Source organism: Macaca thibetana, chromosome 5, assembly GCF_024542745.1.
Source record: "Macaca thibetana thibetana isolate TM-01 chromosome 5, ASM2454274v1, whole genome shotgun sequence".
Classification (NCBI taxonomy): domain Eukaryota; kingdom Metazoa; phylum Chordata; class Mammalia; order Primates; family Cercopithecidae; genus Macaca; species Macaca thibetana.
In genome coordinates, this window is record NC_065582.1 from 4532208 (window position 1) to 4547992 (window position 15785).

Genomic DNA, 15785 nt, shown 5'->3' on the forward strand with positions numbered 1-15785 from the left:
AGAGAGTAAATGCAGATATGGGGCCATACTTGAGACCAGAGACAATCTGGACTTAGAGGTAAACACACCATATACATCCATTCTCTGTCTTGAGCTTACGGCGACACTAACTGGAAAGTATGATAGATGTGTATATTAATACTAATATTTATTTTTGCTTTGTCTTAAATGACTATGCTTTTTTTTACAAAAATCTCTTGGTATCTCTCATGCACGTGGGAAAATGGACTTTTTAGTCACTAGCATGTCAGTTGTTAACTGACCCCTATCCAGTTTCCAAATAGAATGTGAAATCTCCCTAGTTCTTCTAGTTGCATGACTGGGCTTTGATGTTTTAATAAGTCCCTGAAATGCATCTTTAAAAAGAAAAGGGAAATATGCATGGGATAGATGTGTGCTTCTGAAATTGTGCATAAAATAGCTATGTAAGAAATATAAGCATCAAAAGAGTGAAAGACCCACTTTATTTCTCCTCTAATCATTAATATCAAGGTGACAAGCATTTATTGGTTTTTTTCTAGGGCTCGTATTAAACCACTGAACAGCTGTCTTAAAGTGTACTCCTCACAGAATTAAAGAGTAAAAATAGAAAATATTAAAATAGTAACAAAATATTTACAAGATAGCCTTAAAACATAATCTTTACCATAAAACCTGCAAGTTACCAATTACTATTTAATTAAAGCTCAACTGTATTACTGAAATATGCTTCTGATTTTGAAATGTTGAGCCCAAATATGTGATTTCATCTTCATGCTGCATGTTCGGTATTCACTAAAACTTGAATTTTAAATGTTGCACTTGAGAAATATAAAAGGATGTCCAGCCAATGTAATTTTCCTTCATCATTTGTCTGTGATATTGACCAGTTTTAAAGTCTTTGGCCTATTTTTAAAAAGTGAGGATAGCTGCAAATTTTCTACTTACTTCATATACAACTTTTCTACATGTAACCCTCAACTTACACATTGCCTCGTAGAACAGAGCCAAAAAATGCAGTATCACCTGTACCTTTTAATTTTATTAAACTTTTTTCAATCACGAATTTTTCAACATCTTCCCTTTTTAAACAAATTCTAGTGACAAATCAAGATTTGGTTTTATTTTGATGTAATTCACCTCTCACTTTTGTCTTCAATTCCTTTTAACCTCTCTGTACCTGTTCTCTGTGTTCTTCTGTCTGGACTGTCTGGCTCCCTGTGCCATCTGTGTGTAACGTGGTCATTAACACAGTGGATGCAGTACTCCCTCCGGCATTGACTGTGGCAGTGGACGCAGCACCCCTTCTTCTGTCAGTACTGTTAGTACCATTTGCCCAGGTGACTTGAAAGTGGCGGCTAAGCTGGCCCCTAACATTCCTTTGGAAATGGAACTTCCTGGTGTGAAGATTGTACATGCTCAGTTTAATACACCTATGCAGTTGTACTCAGATGACAATATTATGGAAACACTTCAGGGTCAGGTTTCAACAGCCCTAGGGGAAACACCTTTGATGAGGTAATACGAGTCTTTTTGAACCATGGGCATATTAACTAAACACGTGGGCAGTGTCAGCTTTACGGGTGTCTTTTAACATTGTCTTAATGGAAAGAAAGCTATGTGAAAAGCTTTTTAAAAACACTAAGGATTTATTGCAAATATCTAGGCTTGATGATAAAGGTGATTTGGGGAATTATCTAAGTAGAGCTTTATGTGTCAGATGGCAATAAAATGAAATGCTGTAAGGACCAAATGTATATGTCTCTCAAAAGCTACAATGTACTTTACAAATGTGTGGTGTAATACTTCTCAAAGTTATTTATAATCTAGTATACCGTATGTCCTTTGGGGATCAAAAATGAGGAAGGAGGTGGGAGGTTTACAGGAGTGTTATGAGATGATTCTTTTCTCTTCTGATAGAGCTTGTGGAGAGGTCACTATTTACCCATTTAAAATGTTTATTGTACGTGAAGGTTTTTGGGTGAATACCCTCAGGCTATTAATGTAGATATTGAATTTTTGCTGCTCTTTTTTGACTCATTTTTTCTTTGTTATAACTCTTTGTTCACAGTACTTTTGCCATAAAGATTTTGATTAAAAAGATTTATTATAGGATAAAATCTTATGCTTCTTTCACTATTACAGAATCACTATTTATAAATTAACTCATTATAATGCTTAAGAGTGTTAAATAGTGATATCCCAAAGCTATCTCTTGGGATGAACACATTGAATTAATAATAGTGTAAGATATCTCAAAGCCATTTGCAAATATGACATAGGTAATAAAAATATTAGATAGTATGTTTTCTAGATAATGCAATAAAATGATATAAAATAATAAAGTTTTTAGTGTTTAACATACAGTATTATGATAAAATTCTTTATTGTCCATTATGAATATATTTGTAGAAAGCATGTTAAAATAAAGCTGCTGTCATTATTGTAAATGAACTTTAATGTGGCTATTTTTAAAAGACAGTGCAGTCAATTACAGCAGATATAAAAATGTAAGTTTCTATATTACAGGCTTTCAAACCCTGAGAGGTTAAATTTCTAGAATTTACAAGTAAAATGATACCCTTATTATTTCCAGGGGTTGACAAATTAGCCTTAAAACTAAAAACATATTAAACCATATACTTTTTGTTTAATATCAAAAGTAAATCTGAATTTTACTGACAGTTTGATGACTGAGAGTAATCTAACTGGGTCCTTACTGCTGCACTTTCCATCATGTGTATATTGCCTTTTCTCTGGGAAAAGTTAATTTTGTTCACATCCATCATTATGTATCCATCAGACTCAAGTCTTGTTTTTCTTAATTACTATTTCCTGACAATTATCTTTTACTTTCCTTCCAAAGTATTTTGCCAAGTGGAGGAGTGTGGATGCAACTCCCCGATTTGTTGTTCGATGACATTTCCAAGGCAGCCTTGTGCATTCACATTATGCTTTTAACTATACTAGAGATTCACTTGAAAATACTAGACCTCTGTTCAGGAGTGGCTGTGCATAGAGTAATGGCTGAGTATTGATGTCTGTGGCCTCTTGCACGTCTGGTGCCTCCCAGCGCCTGACGATGCTCCCCGCTGTACCTGTGTTTCAGCGAGCCCACGGCCTCGGTGCCCCCCGAGTCGGACGTGTACCGGATGCTCCACGACAATCGGAATGAGCCCACACAGCCTCGCCAGTCGGGCTCCTTCAGAGTGCTCCAGGGAATGGTGGACGATGGCTCTGGTGAGCAGCCGCTGACACCCGCTGAAACGTATTGATAGAGGCCACTGCGGGCGGCGGGACGGGGAGGACAGCAAACGTACCGGGACGAAAGTCTAAACCTTGGTTTTAATTGGGCGCCAAATGAATTTTTGCTCGGAAGGTTAGGATATGGATGGTGCCTAGTTTAAAAAAGGAGATTCTGGGACATGTCCAAGTAGCCACCAACTGAAGTCATAAAAGGACACCAAAGACAAATTGCATTAATGGTTGTCAAGGGCTAACTCAGCTTACAAGTCATGAGATATTGTTTTAAACAAATACTGTCAAACTTCTTAGCCTCCCCCCACACTCTGGAGTATCACCATCATCAAAAACTAAACAACACTCTAACAAACCCTGACTATGTTCCGTGTTCTATGAAAAGTATTTTGCACACATTATCATTTAATCTTCACAGGAACTTGGGGAGGTGAGCCTATTATTTGCCCTACTTAGCAAATGAGAGGCGAGGGATGGGCAGGTGGCCTTGTGAAAGGCCACACAGTCAGTGAGCCGCAGACCCAGGTCTCCAGCCCACTCCCGTCATCTTCAGGGCTCCTGCCCTGACCTATGCTTCTCCATGCCCAAAAGATATAGACTGTCCTTTAAAAGCCACACAAAAATGCAGAATGTCCCATTAGGATGGCTACTGTAAAAAGCATGGAGAATAACAAGTATTGGTGAGCATATGGAGAAATGGGAACCCTGTGCATTACTGAGGGGAAGGTAACAGGGAGCAGCCACCCTCGGGGAGTATGGCAGCTCCTCGAAAAGTTAGTGATCCCGCAGCCCCACTCCTAGGAATGTACCCCAAAAGACTTGAAAGCAGGGACTCAAACAGATTCTTTTTCTTTTTTTGAGCCGGAGTCTTGCTCTGTTGCCCAGGCTAGAGTGGGTGGTGCATCTTGGCTCACTGTAACCTCTGCCTCATGGGTTCAAGTGATTCTCCTGCCTCAGCCTCCCGAGTAGCTGGGATTACAGGCACCCGCCACCACGCCTGGCTAATTTTTGTATTTTTAGTAGAGACGGGGTTTTACCTCTTGGCCAGGCTGGTCTCGAACTCCTGATCTCATGATCCACCCGCCTCGGCCTCCCAGAGTGCTGGGATTACAGGCGTGAGCCACCGCGCCCGGCCTGTATGCCAGCATTTATCTTATTCACAGTAGCCCAAAGAGGGAATTCACCCAATGTCCATCGAATGATGAATGGATAAGCAAAATGTAGTGTGCACATACAATGAAATGTTTTTCAGTCTTAAAAGGAATTAAATTCTGACACATGGTGCACCATGAATGAACTTTGAAAACACTATGTGAAGTGAAAGAAGCCAGACACAAAGAGGCAAATATTGTATGATTCCATTTATTTGAAAGATCCAGAACAGGCAAATCCAAGAGACAGAAAACAGAATAGAAGTTACCAGGGGCTGTGAGCAGGAGCACAGGGAGTTACCGTTTAATGGGTACAGTTTCTGGGAGGTGAAGAAATGGTTCCGGAGGTGGATATGGACAGTGCTTGCACAACATTACGAATGTACCTAATGTCACTGAATTGCACCCCTAAACATGGTGAAAATGGTAAATTTTATGTATATTTTGCCACAATAAAAAATAATGCCCTCCGCTCCTTTGAGCGTTTTGTAACAGTTGCCTCCAACCACAACAACAAAATAAATGTTTTCTCTAATTCCATTCTGTAATGCCCTATTTCAGAACAACGTCCCTTATGATTGCATCAGTCCTGTTCGGAATATGACAGTGCAGATGCAACTGAAGGCTAAAGTGCACAGTTTAAAATAGAAGCTTAGCACAAGCTGCAGCCAGCTGTTCCCTAGCCATACATGGAAACGCTTTGTTTTTCAGATGACCGTCCGGCTGGAACGCGGAGTGTGAGAGCTCCGGTGACGAAAGTCCATGGTGGTTCAGGCGGGGCACAGAGGATGCCGCTCTGTGACAAATGTGGGAGTGGCATAGTGTAAGTGTCATTTCTAACCCTGGAATTTACAATACCGCTTGGCAACAGTTCATTTCTTCTACTTTAAGACTTTATAGACTAAAGGCAATTATGAAAACCAAATTTCTGTTCATCAACTTGAAACATAGGTCCCCAACATTTAACACATTGTGACTGTCACTCCTTAGATATACCTCCAAATTGTCACATCATATGAATCAGCAATTTTGACTTACAATTTCAGAATACTCTCATGAAAAAAAAAAAATACCCCAAATGTATGTTGAAAAGTCACTTCTAAGAATCATGACTTCACTTTAAACTCCCCCACCCCTGTTAATGTCTAGTCTTTAGTAAGTGTATACATTTAGTATACATAGTATCCTCCTCTGTATAAACACAGGGAAACAAATGCAGCATGAGGATGTTAATTAAAATACATTATCTTTACCCAGTTTAAGTTACACAGATTTTGAAACAAAATATTGAAAAACTACTGTCAGCTTCTATTACAAAGAAATATTTATTTATTTATTTATTTATTTATTTATTTATTTATTTGGAGACAGAGCCTTGCTTTGTCACCCAGGCTGCAGTGCAGTGGCGCAATCTTGGCTCACTGCAACCTCTGCCTCCCGGGTTCAAGTGATTCTCCTGCCTCAGCCTCCCCAGTAGCTGGGATTACAGGTGCCCGCCACCACACCTGGCTAATTTTTGTATTTTTGGTAAGAGGAGGTTTCACCATGTTGGCCAGGCTGGTCTCCAACTCCTAACTTCAGGTGATTTGCCCGCCTCAGCCTCCCGAAGTGCTGGGATTCCAGTTGTGAGCTGCCGCGCCCGGTGGGGACCTTATGTTTAAATAACCACACTTGCTAGTTCAGGATCAAGTCAACCAAGATAATTCTGACATCCTCATGGCATTCGTGCCATGTGGGCACATCCCCATCCCATTATTCCATTCCCCTGCCATGAATTCACACACTGATGTGTCCTCTGTCCGGTTAGCCAGGATACATCCCAAGAGGGCAGTGGGGGATAAACCTGGTTAGGGCAAGAGGAGGAACATGGGACCAAAAGGTCAAAGCAGGGCAGGGAGCTCAGAGCAGAGAGGCCCTCAGTAAAATACAATAGTGCCTGACGTTACCAGAAGCAATCATAGTGCCTAAGCTGGAGTAAACTGTTCACAGTAGAAGCTAGTCCACCCACCCCAAAGGAATTCCACCTCTGCTCTTTGATCTGTTTTCTCTTGCTCCATTGAATAAAGGCTGGACCACCCAGATGGAAAGCAATCAGAGAGACTCTGTTCATTGGGTAGATGACCACTCCGTCAAAAGCAGAATTTTTTGCAGAGGGGTTGGTCTTGTCTCCATCATGTCTCCCTCTTCAAAGAAATGATGAGGAAAGATCATGAAGTAGCATCCTACAAATTTTCTATTAAGGACTCTTTTGAAAATCTGAACATAGTCCCACGTCAACACCAGAGAGAAACATGGGATGGCTTGTTGTGGATATCCTAGATCTCCATGACAATTACATACAGTTTCACGGCTGTGCATGTTTTTACAGCTGGAGGCCATTGTTTCCTGACTGTGAAATAGAGAACACCTGCCTTCTCTGTTGGGTTCTCGCCTTTGTCTCAATTTTTGCTCTGTGGTTTTTTAACTTGAGCTCATTTTCTTCCCCAACAGCAGTGCAGTGGTGAAGGCACGGGATAAGTACCGGCACCCTGAGTGCTTCGTGTGTGCTGACTGCAACCTCAACCTCAAGCAAAAGGGCTACTTCTTCATCGAAGGGGAGCTGTACTGCGAAACCCATGCAAGAGCCCGTACGAAGCCCCCAGAGGGCTACGACACGGTCACTCTGTATCCCAAAGCTTAAGTCTCTGCAGGCGGGGCACGCACGCACGCACCCACGCACACTTACACAGGAAGACGTCCATGGCTTTGGGCAGAAGGATTGTGCAGATTGTCAGCTCCAAATCTGAAGTCAAGGCTTTAGACCTTTATCCTATTGCTTATTGAGGAAAAGGAATGGGAGGCAAACGCCTGCTATGTGACAAAAACATACACTTCGCTATGTTTTGCAACCCTTTTTGTCTGGGGCTAGCAATAATGATATTTAAAGCAATAATTTTTTGTATGTCATACTCCACAATTTACATGTATATTACAGCCATCAAACATGTAAACATCAAGATATTTGAAGAAGTCTAATTGTCTTTCCTTGACAAGTTGATTTTGCAATTGTGGTAAATACCAAATAACAATCTTGTATTCTAACATAATCTGCAGTTGTCTGTTTCTGTTTTAACGATTACAGTGCATGTTAGGGAGAAAGTCCCTGAATTTCTTTAGTTTTATATTCAAACAATTATGCCACTGGATGCAACAAACATAATAAATACATAAAAGATTTTAAAAATACCTAATGAAGTGGCATTCATTGAATTCAAATAAAATCAACATTTCAATGAGAGAACCCAATCATATTTTAACATGTACACTAATAAATATTTTAAGATAAATGTGGTTTCTTCTCATTACTCTTATGAGCACAAAATTTCTGATGATAGGCGAAGCACTGAAATTTGCTAAAGGTAATTCAGTCTTTCAAATTAAAAGTTTCACTTGCTTCAACAGAGTCTCTTTCAATTTAAATATCTCTTTCAGATCAATAGTCAGATTGAAGGTTCAAAGTCCATCACGGCTGTTTCTCAGGCTCAATGGTTCACCACCTCCTCTTCCCAAGATGGCATCTCCAGGAGGAAACAGTTTAGAGGACTTCCTAAGGAGGGCAGGGGGTGCTGGTCTCCTGGGGTCCTGCTTGTATCCACTGTTGAAATCCTTGGTTTCACTTGTGATCTGTGGTCTGTTTTCTTGACATAGTTGGGGCCAGGCAATAATCCCACCTCCACTGCCACCTCCAAAACTCTCAGCTCAGCTTTCCTGGAGTCACGGATCATCTGTCTGAGACATGCACTCCGCCTGGCCCTGGAGCAGGCAGCCTACCTTGCAGGCTCTGCACCGTGTTACCTTGCCTCTCACGCAGGGTGGCCACAGGGGAATGCCCCTGACTTGCATCTCTCACCTACTTTCCATGTTCCCCATTGGGGACATACAGGAACTTCTGAAACTGTTCCCTCAGGTTCAAACCATGGGGAACCAGCAGGGTGAAGACCCTCAGACCCTCTGTCTCACTACCTTGTGTCACATGGTCATCTCTACCCCACCGCAGCTGCTGTCTGGCCTGGAACACGTGTTCTCCTCCCATAAGGTCCCAAACGGGACACAAGTTTTATTGCTCTGGGATTCTCCCAAACTTAACTGACTCTTTCTGACCCTGACCTGTTCAGGATTTTGACCACGTGAGAGGAGCCAAAACACGTGCCTGGCGCCTGTAGGCATTTGACATTGCAACTCCTGTGCCAACAAATGCATTCACTAACAGCTATTTAAAAAATAAAACAGACTTTTGAGATCAAAGAAATGAATGTATCCAAAATACATGTTTGTTCAACAGTCATTTTCAAACATTTTGTTCTGGGAAGGAGATAAACTGAAAAGTTTAGAAAGCAAATGAATGGTAACTGACTTCAAAAACCTGAGAAACTTAAAACTCAAAGTAGCAATGGAGAAAACCATAAACCAACCCAATTTACTCTTTAGAATCTTAAAAGGCATGGCAATGGGCAGCACCTGGCATTTCTGGACCCGAGGATAAAGGTGCGACTACCATAAGGAGAGCTGAGTAGAAGCTGTTTCAGAAGCACTTATTCCCTTGAGCAGGGGTCCCCAAACCCCTGTGTGGCCTCAGATGGTCTGTGGCCTTTTAGCAACCAGGCCGCACAGCAGGAGGTGAGCAGCGGGCTAGCGAGCAAAGCTTCATCTGTATTTACAGCCGCTCCCATTGCTCGCATTGCCACCTGAGCTCCACCTCCTGTCGGATCAGAGGCAGCACTAGATTCTCAGAGGAGCATGAACCCTGTCGTGAGCTGCGCATGCGAGGGATCTAAACTGTGCGCTCCTTATGAGACTCTAATGCCTGATGATCTGTTCCTGTCTCCATCACCCCTAGATGGGACCATCTAGTTGCAGGAAAACAAGCATAGGCTCCCACTCATTCTATATGATGGTGAGTTGTATAATTATTTCATTATATATTACAATGTAATCATAATAGAAATAAAATGCACAATAAACATAATGCACTTGAATCATCCCCAAACCATCCCCTACTGCCCCCATCTGTGGAAAATTCTCTTCCACGAAACTGGTCCCTGGTACCAAAAAGGTTGGGGACCTCTGCCCAACAGGGTCCCCCTGCTAGGTACTATCTGGAAAAGGTAAAACAGAGCATCTCCCAATTGGAAGATGGAAGCACAGTTGATGGTATGTGTACCATCCTGCAAAGAGGGTAGATTAACAATGAAAGATTCGGCCGGGCACAGTGACTCATGCCTGTAATCCCAGCACTTTGGGAGGCCGAGGTGGGTGGATCACGAGGTCAGGAGTTCAAGACCAGCCTGGTGAAGATGGTGAAACCCCGTCTCTACTAAAAATACAAAAAAATTAGCCAGGCCTGGTGGCAGGCGCCTGTAAGACCAGCTACTCGGGAGGCTGAGGCAGAGAATTGCTTGAAACCGGGAGGTGGAGGTTGCAGTGAGCCAAAAGCATGTCACTGCTCTCCAGCCTGGGTGACAGAAGGAGACTCCGTCTCAAAAAAAAAAAAAAAAAAAAGAAAGATCCATGAGAAAAGTGTACATTAGACATTATATTGTACATGCATCTACATTGTTAGATATTAGCATTTTCCTTAAATTTATATTTTATGTCATAGAGTGTATAATAAACTGCTTAAGTTCAAATGTTTAATAAGAAGCTTTTTATAGTAACAAAATGTAGTATGTTCTAATCTGAAGTTTGAGAGAGATATGGCTTAAATTTGATAATTTAGACTGTGTAACTAAGGCAGGTCCTAAAATTGCATGCTCATTACTTTGAAGAAAAGTCATTCTTTTGACAATTAAATCTCGAAATGTAAACATGTAGAGGAATTACATACAGAATTAAAACAGAAATGAATACTAAGTGAACATTATTTTTAATATATAAAGTACAGAATGAAAACAGGCATGTTGAAAAAAATTAAAACTCTAAAAATGCAAACAAATGCAAAAGCAATATTTCCCCCATGCTAGCATTCTGTTTTTCAATAATGAATTCACCAGGAATCCTATATAGAAATTCATGCCATGAAAAATAATGCCAACCAGTTTTGATTTAGCTCACAGAAAATCATTTTCTTACAAAACAGACTAGCCACTGTGTTTAGATTTATAAGCTTATGAAAGCTAAGAATGATCAATGAAATGATCTATGATTAAGAATTGGGTGCCTATGAACTTTGGATGCATTATTAATTAAATTGCTATATTTTTCAGAGGAAACATAATATAGAGCTACTCCACTGTCTGCCAATAGGGAGACTGATTGAATGAAAACAATTCTAGTTGTCACATATTTTTGCAGCCGTGTAAGCAGCATAAAGTAAAGCTTAATGGTTAATGTGAGCCACAAACAGTTTACCCAACTCTACAGGTGATAAAGCTCACCAACTGCCCAGCACAGGAACACTCCAAGCTAAGTAGAATGGAGCTTTACGGTTTCTTCTATCAACAACTTTAGTTGCAAAAGTTTGCCAAGTTGTCCTTTGAGCAGATCTAATTTCAGTCCTAAGAAAAACTGCTACTTGTAACAATTACTCTCTATTATCATGTCATGGTGACCTAATGTTCTTTTTAAAATTTATGCTCTTCCAATTGTATCTAAAGCATAAAAAAAGAAGACTGAAGAAAGAATGAAGGCATTCAGATAATTCAAGTAAATAAACCATTTGCCTGATCTATATGATTATTTCAAGATAATCTCTCAGGTGTCTATTCATTTTGGAGAGCACTCAATAAATATTTATTGAGCACCTATGGAAAGATGTTGAAAGCTACACATAACAAAATAGATTTTTAAATATTTCATCTATATTCACAAGTTGACTTTTTTCTTTCTTTTTTTTTTTTTTTTTTTTTTTTGAGAGTTTCACTCTTGTCACCCTGGCTGGAGTGCAATGGCATGATCTCACCTCACTGCAACCTCAGCCTCCTGGGCTCAAGCCATTCTCCTGCCTCAGCCTCCTGAGTAGCTGGGATTATAGGCGTGCGCCACCACTCCTGGTTAATTTTTGTATTTCTAGTAGAGACACGGTTTCACCATGTTGGCCAGCCTGGTTTTGAACTCCTGACCTGTGGTGATCCTCCTGCCTCGGCTTCCCAAAGTGCTGGGATTACAGGCATGAACCACCACACCCGGCCCCTTTTTGTTTTTTTGTTTGTTTGAGACAGAGTCTCACTCTGTCACCCAGGCTGGAGTGCAGTGGTATGATCTCATCTCACTGCAACCTCTGCCTCTTGGTGAGATCTCAGCTCCCTGCAACCTCTGCCTATTGGGCTCTAGCAATTCTCCTGTCTCAGCCTCCCGAGCAGCTGGGACTACAGGCGTGTGCCACCACACCCGGCTAATTTTTGTATTTTTAGCAGAGATGGTTGTTTCACCACGTTGACCAGGCTGGTCTCAAACCCCTGACCTCAGGTAATCCGCCCTCCTCAGCCTTACAAAGTGCTGGGATTACAGGCGTGAGCCACCGAGCCCAGTCTACAAATTGATGTTTTAAAGCTAATTAGAATGTTATGTGTGGTTGATTTGGAAACAAAGTACCTATAAGAAGTGGTTATCTTGTTGAAATTACTTTCAGATTTCTTAGTAATATTATCCATCATTCATAAAAAAAATAAAATAAAATTAGGCCTGGCGAGGTGGCTCACGCCTGTAATCCCAGCACTTTGGGAGGCTGAGGCAGGCGGATCACAAGGTCAGGAGATCGAGACCATCCTGACTAACACAGTGAAACCTCGTCTCTACTAAAAATACAAAAATTAGCCAGGCGTGGTGGCCGCACCTGAAGTCCCAGCTACTCGGGTGGCTGAGACAGGAGAATGGCGGGAACCTGGGAGGCGGAGCTTGCAGTGAGCGGAGATCAGGCCACTGCACTCCAGCCTGGGCCACAGAGCAAGACTCTGTCTCATTTAAAAAAAAAAACACACATAAAATTAGATATGAACATTAGCTTTTTAAATCCCTGAAAACTTTGTCTCAGTGTGCAGAGAATGTCCAAGAAATGTCAGCATGTCATAATTCATGAAAACCCAAAGCACAGTTCCATTCTCCAAATTATTCAAAAAATAATACAAGATCGAAAACCTAGTTGCTACTGCATCGGTAAGTATGGCAAATGCATAAATAGATTTTAAATAAAGATTATATTAAATACCAAATGTTTACTTTAGGATGAAAATTACTCCATTCATTTATTTGATTATTAATCTTGTGAAGAAGGATACACAGGTTATCCATTTCTGTACCAAGAGCAAAATTATGTTGTGAGTTCGAGAACTACCTCTCAGGAGACCAAATTCCTATTCCACCTCATCTTCTGAGGTGTCTGAGTTGAAAAGCACAAGTGTGTGTGTGACCAATGGGTACAGGCACCGAGGTGAGCACATATCTGTGGTCCATTCAGGCCCTGAGGATATGTAATAGTGTCACGTGCTGGAGCCTGCACTGTGCGCAATTATGCCCCAGACACCACTTCCTTCCGTGTTGCTCAGCCTACCTCTTCTTACATCTAGGGCCCCCGTGACCGCTCTCTGAGTTCCCAAAGCTCCCAGCCATCACCCTTCTAGAGCACTGCTTCATCCTGCAGACCTTTTATTCCACCTCATGAATATACTTGATCCTGATAGCAATTCCTCCGATTAATGCTTGCTCTGTCAGCTATGCTGATAGACTAAAGCATGCTAATGAGTACTACTAATTTTCTTTTTTTTTTTTTCTTTTGAGATGGAATCTCACTCTGTCACCCAGGCTGGAGTGCAGTGGCGCAATCTCTGCTCACCGCAACTTCTGCCTCCCTAGTTCAAGTGATTCTCCTGCCTCAGCTTCCTAAGTAGCTGAGATTACAGGGGAGCACCACCACACCCGCCTAATTTTTGTATTTTTAGTAGAGACGAGGTTTCACCTTGTTGGTCACACTGGTCTTGAACTCCTGACGTCAGCTGATCCACCTGCCTCACCCTCCCAAAGTGCTGTGATTACAGGCGTGAACCACCGCACCCGGCCTAATAATTTTCTATTGCTCTCATTTACGTCAGATATTTGCATTTTGTTCCAGAGACAGTCCTTTCGTGGACAAGAATGTCTTCAATGGTAGGAATTCTAGACAATTAGTTGGCTGGTGGCAGGCCATTAGGTGGCTCTCAAATGACCTCATTATTATGAACAGGAACAAAATTAATCACAGGTTCAATACGCAATTCAGCTATTTGACTTTACTCTATTTAACCTTCCAGATGACACCAGAAATTGATATCCTTTTCTGAGTAATGCAAGTTATTTCAACACACGGAAGATCAGAAAGCATGTGGTAATAGATGTGTATACATGTGTCATCCCAGGTAGAAACACGCCAAGTGTACGTCCTCATGATGGCTTGGGAACAATAGCATGTTCTAATATGTGCTCTCCAGTGTACACTCATGGTGTTCACAGCTATCAAGAAGTGCAGCTTTGGAGCAGCTGGCACCTCACTCCGCTTAACAATAGTCAATTGCGATGGATCACACCTGAAGATTCAGCTGGCTCATCCATCGTAATGTAGTTAGGACAGGTTTTGAGAGTTATTTGATCAAATAACAATTCCATTCCATTTTTTAAAACTTTTTATTAAAACATGACACACATGCAGAAAAGCGCACACACACTGAGTGTGCTTGCAGCACAGTGAATTTACTCACGAAGTGAATAAACCCCTGTAACTGCCAAGTGATGAGGAAAGAGAAGACAGCTAGCTCTCGAACCCCCTTCCTCCCTCTCCCTTTTATTAACATCCCATCATCTCCAAAGTTTTCCACTATGCTAACTTCTAACACCATAAACCAGTATTGCCTGGTTTTGAACTTCATGTTTTTAATAAATATTTATATTTTTATAAATATGTTTTATATTTTTTATATTTAAATGTTTATATTTATATTTCTTCTGTGACAGTTCCTTACACACACACTTATGCTTTCCATTGCTCTTCATTCCTTTCTGCATGTCTACATTTCCATCTTCCTTTAAAACTCCCTTTAGTTGTTCTTTTTTTTTTTTTTTTTTGAGATGGACCCCCAGGCTGGAGTGCAGTGGTGCGATCTTGGCTGTCTGCAAGCTCTGCCTCCCGGGTTTATACCATTCTCCCGCTTCAGCCTCCCAAGTAGCTGGGACTACAGACACCTGCCACCATGCCTGGCTAATTTTTTGTATTTTCAGTAGAAACGCGGTGTCACCGTGTTAGCCAGGATGGTCTTGATCTCCTGACCTTGGGATAGGCCCACCTTGGCCTCCCAAAGTGCTGGGATTACAGGTGTGAGCCACCGCACCCGGCGACTTTAATTGTTCTTTAGTGCAGACCTGCAGGTCACAGATTTTCTCTATTCTAGTACTGAAAAACGTTCATTTCAGTTTCATTTGTGAAGAATATTTAAATCAGTAAAGCATACTAGGTTTATAATTTATTTTTCTTTGTGTTCTCTTATTGTGCTAAAATATACATAACATGAAATTTACCATTTTTAAGTATATGATTCAATGGTATTAATGACTTTCATGATGTTGTGCAACCATCATCAATATCCATTTCTAGAACTTTTTCATCATCCCCAAACAGAAACTCTGTGCCCATTAAACAATAATTCCCCAGTCCCCTTACTTTCAGTCCCTGGTAACCTCTATTATACGCTATGACTATGGCTATGCCTACCTGAGGTACCTCATATCAGTGGAACCGAACAGTATTTATCCTTTTGTGTCTGCTTTCTTTCACTTGGCAGAGTGTTTTCAAGTTTTATCTATGCAGCATGTGTCAGAATTTCACTCCTTTTTAAGGTTGAATAGTATTTCATTTTATTGCATATATATGTATATGTACCATATGTTTTAATCCATTCATTTATTGATGGAATTTTAGTTTTTTTCCACATTCTAACCATTTTGACCAATGCTGCTATGAACACTGGTGTGCACACTAGTTATTTTAACATCTTCACCTTCAAAGATTATAATACTGATGATGACTAAATTATCACCCAAGACTACAAAAAAAAAAAAACACAAATATAATGATCCTTTGCATTTTGCACACACGTCACAATTTTGACTTCGCAGTCTATGAATGGAGCCGCTGTCTGGGGAATACAAAGACAAAAAAATTCTACCAACTGAACTTAGTTTTAAAGAAACCTGTTGTTGGGAGAGGAGTTCTACAGCCAAAGATTTGCCTATGAACCACCACGTATGGAAAATTACTTTTCCAAAGAAGAACCAGACAAGTAGATGATCTTTTGATGTCACGTTTCCCCTAACTCCTAAGTTTTCTGTAAGGGAGAGAACGTGTTCATGCCGCCAATGCGTCAAGATCAGTGAGAGGTGCTCGGTGAGGAAAGAGCA

General features: G+C 41.0%; 1 protein-coding gene across 3 annotated transcripts in view; it reads left to right on the forward strand.

The window, feature by feature from the left end:
• PDLIM3 (PDZ and LIM domain 3) overlaps positions 1 to 7605 on the forward strand; it is a 214851-nt gene extending 207246 nt beyond the window's left edge. For 2 of the 3 annotated variants that reach the window (XM_050792600.1, XM_050792601.1), the window contains exons 5-7: positions 3089 to 3219; positions 5100 to 5211; positions 6879 to 7605. In XM_050792600.1, the coding sequence (XP_050648557.1) occupies positions 3089 to 3219; positions 5100 to 5211; positions 6879 to 7068 (433 nt within the window). In that variant the 3' untranslated portion in view covers positions 7069 to 7605. Of the gene's footprint in view, positions 1 to 1233; positions 1498 to 3088; positions 3220 to 5099; positions 5212 to 6878 lie in introns of all 3 variants that reach the window. The other variant, XM_050792599.1, reaches the window with a different exon arrangement.
• The last annotated feature ends 8180 nt before the right edge of the window (positions 7606 to 15785 follow it).